This window comes from Platalea leucorodia (genome assembly GCF_965183815.1).
Source record: "Platalea leucorodia genome assembly, chromosome: 1".
NCBI classification, from domain to species: Eukaryota; Metazoa; Chordata; class Aves; order Pelecaniformes; family Threskiornithidae; genus Platalea; species Platalea leucorodia.
This window is the reverse complement of record NC_138823.1, coordinates 123,122,733-123,139,939: the sequence shown is the minus strand read 5'-3', so window position 1 is coordinate 123,139,939 and position 17,207 is coordinate 123,122,733. Positions and strand designations below refer to the sequence as shown.

At 38.7% G+C, this 17,207-nt stretch overlaps 1 protein-coding gene across 2 annotated transcripts in view; it reads right to left on the bottom strand.

Moving 5' to 3' along the window:
- OSBPL10 (oxysterol binding protein like 10) overlaps positions 1–17,207 on the bottom strand; it is a 122,558-nt gene that overhangs the window by 44,225 nt on the left and 61,126 nt on the right. For both annotated transcript variants that reach the window (XM_082326072.1, XM_082326073.1), the window contains exon 5: positions 7,571–7,781. In XM_082326072.1, coding sequence (XP_082182198.1) covers positions 7,571–7,781 — 211 coding nt within the window. The remainder of the gene's footprint in view (positions 1–7,570; positions 7,782–17,207) is intronic.

Below are 17,207 nucleotides of genomic sequence, written 5' to 3'. Positions count from 1 at the left end.
GGGTTTTTTGGTTGGTTGGTTGGTTTTTTAAATGTAAATTTCACACAGTGACTCAAATTTCTCATTGCCAAAGAGCATCTCTGTGGCTCTGCTGTCAGGTCACATACTGCAAAGCTTTTCGGGTTTCAATGACTTTGAGGACTACGCCAGTAGATGTTACAAGTTGCAGTCAAGTTACTTGAACCATGTGAGAGAAAACGCAAGTATCAGACAAAAGGTCATTTTCTTGGATTGGCTCTACACATTGGTCCTACGCATCAGGAGGCTAACATCTGCCCCCACTCCAAAGATGGAGTTAAAACAGGATGTTGGTATAACAGGGCAAGGGATGAAGAGCACAGTGACTGTAGTCATAGTGTCTCTTTGCTTGCTCCTCAGGTCTTGAGCAATTTGCTGCTAGGAACAAAAGATAACCCCAGATCCCTCAAAACAAGCTCTGATTCAGAGGATAATCTGAATTGTTTTGGCAGATTCAAAATGGAGTCTCACTGCATGGAAGGAAGGAAGCGTATCATCAGCAAGAACAATAAAACTAAATTGGAAAATTTCAGATTAAAATGTTGGTTCCTTGGAGGGAATTCACATATCTAAACAGTTAAAAAATGTTTACTCTTTTTGATGTTAATTAGTACAGATTCTAAAGAGGAAAAAAAAAAAAAGTTAAAATAAACTTGTTTCACTTTTGAATAGCCACAAAGAGTTTTATGGAGCATGCCTATACTTCTCGCTCTTCATTACTTTGCAGTAACAAATCTCAGTCTATTTTTCTGTTTCTCCCTGTCAAACAGCTGAATATTGGATTATTGATGCTATTTTCCTGTTACAGAGAGACTAAAAAAAAAATTGAACTGATTTCTCCATATGCCAATCTTTGAAAATAAGTCATCCAATCATTTCCTTGGGCTATCCATTTTCTCTCTACACACACAATCTATTCGGCCTTCACTGTAAACAGGTTTTTTTAATTAATATTTTTTTTTTTAAATCTAATTTCTGTAAATAAGCACAAGAAAAAGCTCACACTTGAATAAATACCTTGCTTCAGGGGAAATTTTTAAGTGTGAACATTTACTTCACCATCACTTACATATTTTTAAAAACACTATACTAGTTTTCCTCTTTAGTACAAACTCACCGTAAAAAGACTATTTACTTCATCTTGCTCCACGCATTTTAGAGACTCTCTTACAGAAACTGTTAGAGCTATGCGAGCATGTTTTTCCACCTGTCCCAAGGGCAATGCTACCCTCACAAAGCAGCAAATCTTGTCAGCCTAATCAATTTTTAAATAGATCTTAACAACACATTATGACCCAGCCAACACCAATAGGATGCCAAGAGTTACGGTCCAAAGGATAAAGCACATCTGTTTCCTCAACACCTCTGCATATGAGAAAAATTGTTCTGTTAAATTCTCTCTGCCTGAAACTTGGCTACTTCACAAAAGAGACACATGCAGTAAAAGATATTAGTCATAGGCCACAGAAACCTAAATAAATAAAAAGTCAGCTCTCTGAACAAGTTGAAAAAAATTCCATGCCTAGTTTCAAAGTGCCATCAGGGAACCTTTGATGATCTTTAATCTACAAATCTTACTCTGAGATGTCAGCATTCTCATATCATCCCAAGGGAGTTGCCATATATCTAATATAGCAGCCTACTTTTCAGGAGTTGCCATCTTTGCCACTTTATGATGCTCAAAATTTTCTATCACTAGTTCAATTCCTGTTCTTTTAAAGACTTCAAGAATAAAACAAAGGACATAAAAACTAAATATATTATGAGAAAGAAAGTTTATCTTCAGAGTTGGATAAGAATAAGAAGAAATTGCTGTCACTGTTTTATTTTTAAGCCAGATTTTTGCTCTGTTCTCAGTCATAGCCAAAGACAGCTGACAGAAAAGTAAATTCAAGTCTTATTTTGATACATTTCATAATTCTAAAGAAATTCTCCAGAAAGGCAGTCACAAATTATATAAAAGCATTCACATTTCCTTTAAGACTATGCAAAGCACTACACTAATTAAAGTAAAACATGTTTCTGCAGTAAACTATGCAAAAATAAGAAAGGATGTACCAAATACACTACTAGTAAAATCAGCCAGATCTCTTCTACCTGCATGGTGTTGGTTCTGTGGTTCCAGTACTGAAAACCCAAGCCTGATTCCTCTGGAAGTTCAGTGCATATGTACAGACAAAATGAGAGTTCTTATAGAAAATACCCCAAAATGAGCTTCTTTCCTGCTTATCCTTTACACCGATTTCCACTGTGATTAACATGCAGCAGACAAATCCACCAAGGCACACGAGAACGCTTCTACGTAAGAGAAGTACAGCATCCAGACACAGCCCACTCTCCTTTCCCTATAGCAATGCTATAGTTCACAAAACCCCATCTATTTCAGATGGCACAATAAGCTGTATCCCACACAAATGCCCTCAGGAGAAACGTGTTTCCCTTTCATAGGTACACAGAGCAGGAGGGAGGGAAATTCTCCCCAAAGAGGCAGTTTACAGGAGATTTTTCAGTTAAGCAATGTTGATAATTTTCTTTTGTTGGTTCTGATTCTCTGGATACCTGATGTACCTTCAAACTACATTTTTGCATGATGATGGATACATGAAATATGCTTAACACCTACCTCAATTCTATAATGAAAACCTTTCTATTTTTAAGGCCTTTGGTCTTGGTTTATAGACTAAAAAAAAAAAAAAACCCTTATGTTTTTTCCCGGCACAATTGTAAGCTAACATCTATTGATAGAACTCTCACAATATACTGTAACTATACTCCAACAAATATCCCCTTAACAATGCAGTGGTAGGCCTCAAGGAGAGGCCAAGATTAGATCTGGACTCCTTCCCCTGCCAGGGGTGGATGCGACAGTTTTGTCTCTCCGCTGAATCCTACAGCAGGCTGAAACAGCAACAACAAGTGGCAGCTGCACATCTGCTTTGCAGATTAGAAAGACAACGTATTTGCTAATGCTGTGTGGGGACTAGAAAATAACGTTATCTTCCAAAGAAAGAAGAACATATGAGGAGTAATGTATTAGCATTTAGATAGAACAGCAAATTGTTTTGGTTATTCTCGACAGAAGCAAGTCTAGCGATGATGCATTTAAGGGAGACCTGACTGACCATGCCAAATTTAGTAAATTACACCAGTAACAAAGAATACGTTCTCCCCTGTCATCATTCCTCACCCTTCCCTGTCCCACAAGCATTTGGGGGTTGGGGGGTGGGGAGGGGTTAAGCAAGAAAGAGGACAACTCTGCTCATTTTTCTCTCCTCCTGCCATCTCAGCTGCAGGAGAATCCCTAGTTGTCATTTGTCACCAGATTGAAAGCATCTAGATTTTGTCTTTCCTGTCCCATTTATTCTCTCCAAAAAGAAGGCAGAGAACCTGATAAAATAAAGTTCGAGTACATTCCCCCCCCCCCTTCATCTTCAATCCATTTGCTGCCATGGGAGCCAAAATAAGTGGCATTTGCACATTCAAATGAACTTCAGAAAATCCATACTGAGGGAGGGTTTGGGGTTTGTTTTTAAAAAATCCTCAGAAAAAAGAAACATTCTATTTTACACTTTCAAAAAGTGGGCAAGTGAGAAACAGAAAAATACAGGAGGGAATTCCTATCAGGGAGATGCTTTATTCAGTAAATGAATGGCTAATGTGAAACACAGACTAAAAGAATGAATTTATCTGTGCAGGCTGCTACTACAAGACAGGATTCTGTCTGCCAAAACACTAAAATAAAAAAGCAGACTTAAAACACAACATAAGCTGGTAAAGCTACTTTAAAACAAACACTGAAGTTTGCTCTGTTCACAGTTTGGGAGGGAAGGATGTTAACCATAGCACTCAATAGGCTCTAGAGATACTCTTCTGCCAAAGGCTACACAGGCAGAAAAAATAACACTAAAAGTTTTAATGTTTGAAGACAAACGTTTCTTCTCCACATTTTTATTTTAAAGGCATCTGTTTCCTGTTTGCATGCTAAATGAACTCAAGCTTGTCACAAGGCACTTAATGCTGATTAGCAAATACTTTACATGTACCTCAGTGGTGACATTCTTGGCCAATAAGAAAATCCTTGACATTTTTCTCCCTCCTACAAAAAGAACAAAATTCCCAAACCCAAAGAAGCTTGTATGGATGCAATCCCTCATCCTCAACTCACACTTTATGTAAGCAACACTTCCAGCACATTTTTCAATGAAAGAAAAGAGTTACAAAGAATTTAGCCAGTGATCAATGCACATACCTTTAATAACGACAGCTAGAAATGAATTCGACATTATTTGACATTATTTTGACTCGAAAGTACAAACACAGACAGGATTTTGCTTCGTTGACTGTTCTTGTTGATGCACTTCCAAAGTCGAGCACTAACAAAAAAGACAATCACAAAAACCCTTCCTTGAAGCTTTAGAGTGGAAATAAAACATGTATTGACTACCCTTCAAGACAAGATTGAAGACTTCAGTTTAATCTTCATGTCTGCTTGTAGACTTGAGGTCTAAGACTGACAGCTTGTGAGAAATATGAAAATGAAGAGGAAAAATCACGTCATCCTCAAACTATTCAATGACAAAGGATGCCATAAAATTATTTAAAGTCAAGACCTACACAATCTTACATTCTGGATAAGATTCCACTAAACTGAATGCCAAGCTGCTTTCTTTCTACTCACATTACTGGAAAACAAAGCAATGAAAATATTTTACATCAAAAGGAGACTTTTTTTCTGTTTAAAACAATAAAAGTCTGGGAATCTGTTTAAAATAGATACTATTTAATTATAATCTTCACAAGTGCATTCTGTAATTACTAAGTCAGAAACTCTCAGCTACTTTAAGTCCTTGCTTTAGAAGCAGTAAGATTGCAAGGCTTATGGTGCACAGAGAAGTCAGCAATCCTTGCATAATCGGCCATAAAGACTTCAAGGACACAAGCAGAGCAAAGGTACAGAGAAAGCAGAGAAAGTAGATATATATCTACTTTTCAGGCAGTTCTCTCTCTTTATGGCATAATAGTGAGAACTTTTGATGCTGAAGGAAGGTGAACTCAAGGGTAAGTTCAAATCACCAAAGCCAAGCCATTGATTATTTCTCACACTCCACATGAGCAGGACTGTGCTGCTTTGCTGGACTGGACTGCTTTCATGAACTGTAGGCTAGAAGCAAGAAAATAATTTATGGAATTCCTATCTTGTCTCTCTCTACAAAATTCTGTGGATCCTGCCCCACAATGCCCACTAGCATCTTGGACACTATGCAGCAGGTAATGAGAGCACTGGGATGGAAACATTTGGCAATAAGTTGCACAGTGCCATCACATCGCATGGGAAAGGCGTTCATGACTTCCTATCAGAGGAACATACGGCTTTTAAACTAATAAAAGTCATTTTCACCTGACAGTATCAACAGGTAACAGTAAAGGCCATCTTTTGGTTGCACCTTCTGGGTATGAAATTAAAAAAATTCACCTGGAGGACACAGAATCAACATTAAATATATCATCTCTCAGAACTAGAGTTTGCTAGAGGATTATTTAAAGGCACTAGTCTGATTAAGTATGAGTTTATGCAGCCTTGATGACTCTGAAACTCTACTGACTCATCAGAAATGTTAAGTCTATAAAAGTACGCCCGGACAAGATTAAGTGTGTAGGAAAACCAGTAATCAAGACTTATAGGCCAGGTTCTTTCAAGTAACTGTGTTGCATAACAAGGCGGGGGGGGAAAGAAATCGTTTCACAGACTCTTTCAGTCAGGAAGAAGAGGCTAAATATTTCAGCAGCTTTTAGTTCCTTTTTTTTAATTTAAATTACATACCAAAGAATAAGCACACAGACACACTGAAGAATTAATTGTTTGAATTCAGGTTCTCACAGTTACACCAAAGATGCTGGTGTGAGCCAGTGCTACAGAATTTTGATTCTTGAAAGGATTCTTGTACAAGTTTAATGTCTTAGGAGGAACAAACAAAAACACCTATTAAATTTTATTACGTACTTTATAGCCGTGGCTTTCCACTTTTTTCAAAAAAAATACGGGATTTCCTTTCAGCAACTACTAATGTTATGCTTGCTTTTCTCTGTTCTTGTACACAGATCCTCAAAAATTATTAATCAAGTCAAAATACAGACACTGATTTAACAGAAGATTATTTGGACACAGATTCAAGGACATTTACAACTCAAGTCGTCTATCTCTGACAGTTCACTTAGATCACATGGACATGAAAAACAACCTTCGGGGACTTTGAAACTAGAAAGTGACTTTTCTTTGAAGGATGCTTTTCATCTTTGTTCCAAACCATTCTCTTTTGAAATGAAATTATATCAAAGAATTCAATTAAATGCACTTTATCATTACTATTTAGATATGTGCAAAGGTTTTTTTGCATTTTCTACAAGAAAACCAGAGTACAGAAAATAAGAAAATGTTTTGTTTATTTATGTTCCTTTCTGAAATATATCAGAATCTGGATGCGGAAAAGTCATGATATACCATAGTATAGGTGTCAAAGTTTTTACACTGTTTTTTTCCAAGAACCCTTTTTGCTTCATTTGCCTACTTCTCAGCTGACCCTCTCACATTTCTATTCTCCCCACAATGGGAATTCTTCAGAGGGCTTCCTACCTAGCTGTCTCAGCAGCCCTGAGGGCATATCCTGCCCTGTAGTAAACCTGCTGCAAAGTAAGGACAGGTTGGGGGGATGTTGTTGAAGCACCTGAAGAAAACAAAAAGTCGTCCCATATCCAGAGTTCTGCTACTGCTTCTCCTCTTATATTAAGTCCTGCTCCTGCTCTTAGACTAAGTAGTGCAGTTCGTGTATGGAAAAACACTGAATACCTTTTCAGAAAGCTAAAGGTCCAACCTCTGACATTACGGAGAGAGATGTAGAACTGGGTGAACTGAAAAAATTGAGCTACATGGGGACCGAGAGGTTCATGTCTGCAGAGCTCAATGCAGAATCATGCTGTTTGACATTTTAGGCTTATAAAAATTTGCCACAGATTTTTTTTTTTTTTTAAATAGCAGCATGGAGAACTCTTTCCAGATTTAAAGAAAAAAAACAGACTGGAATAAATCTGCCTCAGCAGCATCCTTCCATGTAGAAAACTAGAAATAGATTTTCATGGTAGCATTGCATAATATTACATGTATTTTTATCAAACAAATCAGTATGGTGATTTCAATTTAAAAAAAAAAAAAAAAAAAGGGCAAAATGAAACAACCAAGCAGCTTCTGTACTGTCATTAAAAATACAGGCTCATCTACCTGTTCTCCATGCCCCTTTTTGTTTGTCTTGCTGTCTTCAGAACCTGATTTGCCTGAGATGACTTAGGACAATCTCTTTTCCTCCTCTCTTCTGATTTCAATAGATTTTGCATCTTTTGTTAGGCAGAGAAAAAAAAATATGATACTTGAGGCTGTAGAAGCTTACAAGCTGCTCACCCCAACTTGCCTCTCTGAGGAATGGTTAATTTTGCCTCCTTCAGTATCATAATAAAAAACCCCAAGGCACATAAAATAACACCCAAGAGAGCTTGTGCTCACCTGATGACAGTGTCCTGTTATGATGCTGTCCCACTTGATGCATGCTTTGCTGTAATAGAGTCAGGCATTCTCCAAGGCAGCTCAGGGTGGCAGCAGAGGTAGCTTTTAAAAGCAGCAAGTCCTGATCCAAGGCAGAAAGGGGTCCAGAACTTGGGAGAGCTTCAATGGCTTGTACAAGATTCTTCTGTTGTCCCTCAACTTGGCTCATGATCTGTAAAGGTCCAAAAACATCTACTGTCATAGGAAATATCATTATATAGCTGTTAAATTCTTATGGGTTGATATAGTGACTAAATGTGAAGAACTACCACAAATGGATGTTAATGTTCTGATCCAAACATACCGTATACTCACCTACAAAAACGAAGGGCTTGAGACTACCAAAGGCCTGTAAAAATGTCAAGACTATGTTAGAGAAAATCGTCTCTTAAAATAGTAGGTTCACAGAAGGTTTAATAGTGTGACTCATACTTTCTGAAAGTCTTCATAACGAAAAGTATGAAAATTCTACTTTCTTCTCCATTATTAATTTAGGCTTAGATTTTCTTTCCTTTATATGTGATCTGAGACACCCAAGGAAGCTACGTTGACCCTCCTCCTTCTTTCCTACATAGAATATCTAATCACAATTTAAGAACAGACATTTTTCATTTCTCAAGCATCAGTAAGGACTTGTTTTTATAAAATAAGGTAACTTGTAAGTTTACAGACATTAGCATAGGATGCCACTTAGAGTACTTATTTACTATCAGATATGAATACCAGCTGACAGGGAGAAAATCTGTTTCTAGATTTGGACCATCCAGATGAAGATGAAATGCATGCTTATATAGCAGACAAAACCAAAATTATTTGAGCAGGCTGTTCTTTAAACAAATTGGCAAGCTTCCAAAATCCTTCCTAAAGCCAAAAGAAAAAGGAGATGTTTAAAACTTCTCCCTCCGTTTTTACAGCCTGTAGGAAATTATACATGCACATGACAAGCCTCTTCTCTTACACTTACCTTGCAAAAAACTTATTGCAAAAACTTATAGGTTCATACTTGAGGTATCCAAAGCTTTCAGAAAAAATACTTGAAGACTTCGTAAGCAACAAAGATTCAAGCTCTATTTGTCCAAGCTACTATACTGTAAAAATGTATTATGAACTTCATGGCTTTTTTATTATCAGTATTATATTTTCAAAGTATGGTGTGCTTCCTGTAGTGTCCCTACACTGTCGTAAATAGACTGATTAAAAAAGTATACATCGAACGCACTGAAAAGCAAGAAAGGAAACTAAACTCAAAGACACAAATACCCATCCTTGCAAACAACTTGGAGTAGAATTAAGTGAAAAGCCATTGTTGCAATGTTCACAAGGAAATTTAGCTAAATGCCTTGCTGAAGGTTACAATAATGACATTTTAATAGTCAACATTTGAAACAGAGGCCAAAGCTTCAGTAGAAGCCACAACTTTAATTCCCTTTGACAGAAAACAAGATCAGTCAGAAGGTGACACAGACCCTCGATACGCAGCTTTAGGGAACTACTAGAACCCCAGGCAGTGCTCTGCTTTGAGAAGTCACACACCGTGTAACTGAGCTCCACAGCACAGACAGAGGGTTGCTTCAAAGCTAAAACAAAAACAAGAGCACCACAGACACACACATGCAAATTTTCCTCCCTCGGGAGGAGAGCTCAGGGAGGCAAACTCAAAGAATGGCTAGGAGAAAAAAGATCATCTTCTCCTGGGAAGACTGCACAATATAAATTGTATGGAAAACTGCTTCCCTCCTTTTCCCATCCCAAATAAGAGTGTGAAGTTGAAAACCTGACATTCTCATGCTTCACAGCAACAGAAATCTGTTTTCATTTCTAAGTGGCTAGTTTTCCTACCTTTTTTTTTTTTTTTTTTTTTTTGTGAGAAACAGCTTACATTTCCAAAGATTTGCTTCCATAGGAAATAAATAAAACTTTTAAAATGTCAAACATTTCCATTTTCCCCTCCCACGTAATAAAGGACAACTATATTCTTCTGCGGCTAAGACAGGAGAATAAGATAAACTGGCCAGAGGGCTTAGGAAACATTTGGAAAATTAACTGAATGTTTGCAGTCATCACCTAGCCCAACGCTTTACAGGCTTTTATCAACTATATTCTTCCTAGATTATGAGAAACTTAAGTAAAATCAATAATTTATTCTCCTTTTACCCAAAACAAGGTATTGCTCTGAGTCAACTATTCTCTAGCTGACCTAAGACAGTTTTAAAGAAGCGTTTTTGATTCATCCTTTCTATGCTACTTAGCTTCACATTATAGTTGTGATACCAGCAGCTGTTCTACAGACCTGACACAGCAGAAGACACCAGGAATGGCAACTTCTGTGTAGGATTCAAAGTATTAGAACCTGCTGAATATTTACTGCTCGAGCACCCATCAAAACCACTCTGTTTAAGGTGCTGAATGAACAGAACAAAAAAGAAGAACCTCCTCTATTCTAGAGAGTCACAGAACAACTCTGTGGCAAAAGGGGAAGGAAAATAACATATATTATTGAAATAACTGAACTTTTTTTACATGCTTGCCAATTTTTTTTTTAAAAAGTCACTGTCAAAGATTTGAAGAGAGTTGAAGTGTGGTTGTTCTAAAAAATGTAAATCAAAGAGGAGCTAATACAAAAACACCAAACCATGCTAGACGAAACTCATTAAACACATTAAGCCTTAACAGGACAGACACTAGGCCATGCAGCTATAGCATTAATCCTCTATCTTACTTGTGGGTCTGCTTTTTGCTGTCTCAGGGGAAGGGGAGGCAGAGTGCTTCATCTATCAGCACTCTAAGCTGGTTTCAAAACCAGAATGAAAAGCTTTGATCTTTGCAAACTTAAATTGTAACTTTGGTTTTTCCAAAGTGAAATAACTTGCTTAATTTTGAATTACTTTGCTCTTACACAAGGTTATTTTAGTACCTTACAGCTCTCCATCCTCCCCATTTGCAAATACAGACAGCTCGAAGTAGTAGTTCTCTACTTTTTACAACAGCAAAGACTATTTGCCCCCGTCTCCTCACCAGGTCTCAACCCACTTCTCTTTCCACTCTTGTTTCAGCTTTGGCACACCCTCTTAACCTGTAAATAACTTCTTGTAGTATGGAAAAGAAACAGCATATTCCCATAAATGCACACAAACTTCAGAAACTTAGCTCTATGCTAGATATAAAATAGAAAAACTGACAGAACTATCAAGGCTACATGTATTAAAAGGAATTATATGTGTGCATATGTTCAACATTAGTAGGCCTGTATTTACCTAACTGCAAAACGTTCAGTAAGAGGAAGCCTTGGGCTAGGAAGAGAGCAGCTCATATGCATGGTTTGCTCCTTTCTCCATCTTCAGCCTGCAGCAGGAGAACAAGCAAACCACATTACGTGTTCTCTATTAACAGCTTTTCCTGAACCTTGAAGATTCAGACCTTTTAGCCCGCCAGAAATTCTCAGGTATTGTTTGTATTCTTGTGGTGGGTTAACCTTGGCTGGACGCCAGGTGCTCACCAAGCCACTCTATCACTCCCCTTCTCAACTGAACAGGGGAGAGAAAAATATAACAAAAAGCTCATGCGTTGAGATAAGGACAGGGAGAGATCACTCACCCCTTACCATCACGGGCAAAACAGACTCAACTTGGGGAAATTAGTTTAATTTATTACCAAACAAAACCAAAGTAGGGTAATGAGAAAATAAAACCAAATCTTAAAAACACCTTCCCCCTACCCCTCCCCTTCTTCCCTGGCTCAACTTCACAGCAGGACAGGGGGATGGGGAATGGGGGTTGCAGTCAGTTCATCACACGTCGTCTCTGCTGCTCCTTCCTCCTCACACTCTTCCCCTCCTCCAGCATGGGGACCCTCCCACAGGAGACAGTCCTACACAAACTTCTCCAACATGGGTCCTTCCCAGGGGCTGCAGTTCTTCACAAACTGCTCCAGCGTGGGTCCCTTCCATGGGGTGCAGTCCTTCAGGAACAGGCTGCTCCAGCACAGGTCCCCCACGGGGTCACAAGTCCTGCCAGCAAACCTGCTCCAGCCTGGGCTCCTCTCTCTCTTCACAAGTCCACAGGTCCTGCCAGGAGCCTGCTCCAGCGCAGACTTCCCACAGCGTCACAGCCTCCTTTGGGTGGGTCCACCTGCTCTGGCGTGGGGTCCTCCATGGGCTGCAGGTGGATATCTGCTCTACCATGGACCTCCATGGGCTGCAGGGGGACAGCCTGCCTCACCATGGCTGTCACCACGGGCTGCAGGGGAATCTCTGCTCCGGCACCTGGAGCACCTCCTCCCCCTCCTTCTTCATGGACCTTGGTGTCTGCAGAGTTGCTCCTCTCACATAGTCTCACTCCTCTCTCCGGATGCAATTGCGCAGGTTTTATTTCCCCCCATTCGTAAATATGTTATCACAGAGGCGCTACCACTGTCACTGATGGGCTCGTCCTTGGCCAGCAGTGGGTCTGTCTTGGAGCCAGCTGGCATTGGCTCTATTGGACACAGGGGAAGCTTCTAGCAGTTTCTCACAGAAGCCACCCCTGTAGCCCCCCTGCTGCCAAAACCTTGCCACGCAAATCCAATACAATTCCTCCGCATAGCGCTACCCTCAAAGAAACCTGCCACCCAATGACTCCCTCACAGAAGACTGAACTCAACAGGAATCATCTCTGATGTTTTCCTCCATCGGTCATTCGCTCTCTACCGCTTGCTCCAAAACAGCCAATTCACAGCTTCTGTTGCTGCCTGCTTCGTCCTTTCCCTGGCTGATCTTAAAATCCTGTGTGATTATTCTTCCTACTCACCCCAGCCACAGCAACTGCGAACTACTCCTTTGCAGCTGGAATTGCACCTCCTGGACCTCCCTGTTGTGAACGCACTGCCAGCCATGATGTATGGGACGAAACAGTTATGTGACAAGATCCCAAACAAATGGGTAAGTAGAAATGACTCTATTCTCAAGGTCACCCCCACAGTAGGTGAAAGATAGGCAGAACAAGCTATGAGATACCCTAGGAATACAAAGAAATGTATTTCAGACATAATAAGAAGAAAGAACATTCTTTCATACAGTAAACAAGCTAAAATTAGTTGCTAAAATTAATTTAAGAAATAATAATGAAAAATTGAGGTCCTATTTTCTGTGCTAAAAGAAAACAATTACAGTAATTCAATATTTTGTTAAAATACTAGATGATATATTAATCATTCCCATGCAGAGAAATCATCTTACAAAACCTGAATATCATTTTTTATTTAAGGCTTCAATTTGTTTCTGAAACTAGAAAGAGAGATATTCCCAATTATTAAGTATCACAATAAACTCTCTGTTAAAAATTTTTCCTCCCATCCTAAAAGAAAGATAAATAGAAACCTCAAAGGAAGAAAACTGAATAGCCACACCAAAATGGAAGAGCACATGACTGCTTTTGACATAATTTTATTTACAGTGGAAATGCTCTTGTTATCCAGACTCCAGGACTAACAGGCCTAAGTCTGTTTGTCCAGCCCAGACAGGTATTGCAATAATCAGAATATCCTTCTTTCTAGAATTACTGATCCTACAGGATTTCACCCAACTAACACAGCACATTGCAACAACTTAAAGCAAACGCCAGCTTTAAGCTATCTATAAAACCTCCCGATCCACAGCTGTCTCAGGGGTGTCTCCCAAGACACAGTGATTTCAAGCTCCCTGAAGCAAAGGAAGAATGACATCAGCCATATTACCTCAAAGGGCAAGCAGACACTCTCCCTTTGTCATACATGGCCTTGTGGAGCCGGCCAAGAAAATAAGGAGTGTCACCAATCCTGTCTTTCTATATAACTATTTAAATACTTCAGATCTTCCTACCCTTCTTGTGGAATATAAAACCTGAGGAGGATTCTTCAGACCTCCCCAGCCACAATCTGACACACACATGAGCAATTTAAATTTTAAAGTATGGTATTTTCCTTTTTTGGTATTGCTCTTCACACATACTGAATTATTTTTACAGTAGGTATTAAGATACACCTACCTACATGTATGAAAAAATCCAAAACATTCCAGAGAAAAAGGAAAATACTCTTTTAGCATTGAGAACCCACAGAAATTCTGTATTGTCAAGCTCCTCTGTGACATGCGAGAAATCATTCATCGAGGAGACATTCGACTCCATCAGTTAATAACTCTTTTTCTCTACTGTAGTATTCTCCGCACATCACCACTAGCAGCACATTGTCTGCCTCCTTATCTCTAGGCAATTCCTCTGAAAGATTTAATGCAGTGATTTTTATTTTTAAATCCTTTCCATTACTGACTGCATGCAAGTTGAAAACAATTATTAAAAACATGGGAAAATTAACACCACAGTACTTATATGAAAACCAGAGCACCTATAAAAATAAACAGCTGTGGGGGAAAAGCTTTAGACATTTAAATAGCAACAGAAATGCAACACGGATCACTTTCTTACCAACTATAAGTCAAGTTGCCCTTGTAAGAAGTTTACTGCCTTCAAAGGCTGGGAAACAGTCAGTTTGCTTCTTCACTCTTTAGGGCGTTTTTTTGGTTGGTTGGTTGGTTTGAGTTTTTTTAAAAATAAATAAAGTGTTATATGAAAACATAATATCTCTCTCTCTCTATCACACACACATACACTTTCTGGAAATATTAGTTTCTTGCTTTTAGACAATAGTATCAAAAGAAAAACATTTCAGAAGACATTGGGAAAGGACACAAGGAGAGACCAGCTTTTCAAACCACCCTAGAGTAAGTTTTCAGTAATATATGAGTCAGGACCTTGGTTCTCGTTAAACAAGCATATACCACAGGGGTTTGGTTTTTTCTTTTCTTTAATGCAGAACACTGCTTTTCTTAAAAGCAAAAGCAGATGAATGACAGAAGAAAGTCCACACACAAAAAATAAAAACCTTCTAAGTCATTGGAAACCCAGTACATTGGGTCGCCATGTAAACCTAATATAGTCATCAATTCTGACCTTGAGCAAGGACTCCTCTTGCAATCTTGACCTCTATTTCATCAACAACAACACAAACTGTCATACTGTAAAAATTAAAAGTTAAAACAGACAACCAACATATGTAAAAGTATAATAAATATATATATATACACATGTACCAAGTATATATCAAAATGTAAGATATAGATACCTGGAACTCCAATGTCACTAAAGCAATCATACCAGTCATTAATTTGACACACTAGCTACCAATTCAGCTGAAGTTCACAATTCCCACTTAGTATTTCCATGAAACTTTCCCACTTACAACTATTTATTCTGAAAAAGGAAAGAGCATAAACACACATGCAAAACGACTATTGTAAATACTGTTAATCACCAGCTCAAAAGGTATACCTCTCAGACTGAGAAGTCTGACAAATTAAGGTAACTTCTACAACTGCAATGAAAGTGATTTTTTTTTCCAATTTAATGCATTTGAGTTAAGCATTTATACCTAACCACTGCAGAGCAAGAGAACTTTTGCCTTGGCTTGACTTCTGAAAAGCATTCTCAGACTACTCAAGGTCACTTGCTATGTGCCTCTTACTACTTGACAAAAAGAAATTTTCTGATAAGGATTTATGGACTTTTTTCTTTTCTTCAGTAAAGTCACATCACATAGATCTTTTAATGGGATTCCATCAATAGCATGCAAGTTAGGAAGGCAAAATTACAGCTTAATATATAACTAAAGTGAAGAGCTATACACAGAGGTTGCTGCTAGAAGTACTGCAACATATAATACAAATCTCTTATAAAGAGAATTTTGCATTTCAGCTTTAAAAGTGCCTAGGGTAGAAACACGTACAAGACCAGACGACCACAAACATGCTTAAGTTCCACAAGTAACACATCTGTATACTTTGCTTACAATAAAACCTGAGCTTTTGACCAAAAAGAACTGCCTTGAGCTGTGAACAGAAGGGAATTCTATCCGCAAAGCTTCAGTCTGGATGAAGACCCACAGTAGCCTCTCTGAGCATTACTATGCTAACGAGAAAAAAAATATTTTAAGAAAGGATCTTAGAACTCCAAGTGAGATATTCTGAAAGCATCTTGGAAAGATGGAACCAGATAATGACATCCATATCAATTGTCCTTTCTTCATTACTGCTTCCCTCCCTTTACAGAGAATAAGCACGTAATTCTCCATTATTGTCTCCTCAGGCTAGCAGCCAGCTTGACCTCAATTATTTTAAAGAAGCAAACAGTGAACATTAAAATTGGAATGACTTGTTATATAATAGTTATTAAGGCTTAGAGACATACATCCTACCAATGAAGCTTCAAAGGAGCAAGTTAATTTTCACTTGGCATGTAATTTGCAGACAGAGACACAAAAAGTGACGGAACAAACAGAACTATACCTCTGACAATCAGGATGGCAGCTAATCACCAAGGCACATTTTTTTTTCTTTTCAGTCCTTGTCTCTGCTTTCAGAATTCTATTTCTTCCCTCGGAGGAGAACGAAAACAAGATTCCCCCCCGACACACACACACTATTTTGTTCTCTTTTCCCTAACCACGAATCCACATAATCTCTGTTAAGGGAACAACTGAAAAGCCAGTTGCTACATGTCTTCATTGTCTCAGCTAACAAAACATTATTTCCTCTGAGGTTTTGTTTTGGCTTTTTTTGCTCAGCCTTCTCATTGCATGCTCCGCAGCATGGCTCCTTGTGAGGAAAACCTTACAGAACAGAGGGCAAATGTCATTAGGACTGATTCTAAAAGCCAAGTCTAAGACAACCAGGAGAAAGCAAGGTGTGGAGGAGGCAGTCTGGCTCAATTGTTTCCTGTTCTTAGATACCCTCTCCAATCTGCTGCTTCCGTTGACGCCGCTGCTGTTCCATTGGTCGCCATCAGCACTTCCAGGGACTATGGGCTCTCCATGGACCTCAGCACAGGATTTACACTCCAGGGAGCAGCTGTTAATTAAGAACTCCTGTCATGCACTTTTTAAATTGGCTAGTTAATTTATTCATATACTAGACATGCTCCTATGCGCCACTCGTTACACATTCCGTTCCTATTTTATATCTTTAAATTCTGTAACTTGGACACTTACTGCATATCCTTACAACATAACATCATTCTATTTTATGAAGTCAACATTGAATTTTCATTTGATGGACTAGAGACTTCTTACTCATTGGTCTGCTATCCAGTAGCTTATCAGTCACACCTCCAAGCTCCCTTGCTGTTAGTGGCACAGCTACAATAATCAGACTTTGTCTTATGTAAGTCTGCATACTATTGCTTTAGCCCATAAGGTTATTGGATTTGGGGGAGGGAACAAAAAGGGCAGAAGGGAGGTTTTTTTGCTGACAGGTCTGGAAGCCTTAAACATTCCTTCCAGTACCAGAGGAGGAAAAGTAATCTAGCTTCCTAAGAAATTCTCAGTCTGTTGCAACTCAGGTATACGGGAGGAAGCTCTTCCTTTCCTTCAATGCTTTAAAACAGGCAGAAGCTCAGCAAGAAAAGGAGCTGACCTAACTATCTGTTTTACAAAAGCATCTCTCTGTTCAGAAAAACAAAAGACAGGATAAACTTAACAGATCTATCTTCAAATACTGAAGAGCATATGACATCTGTAATTGTCAATGGTCTCC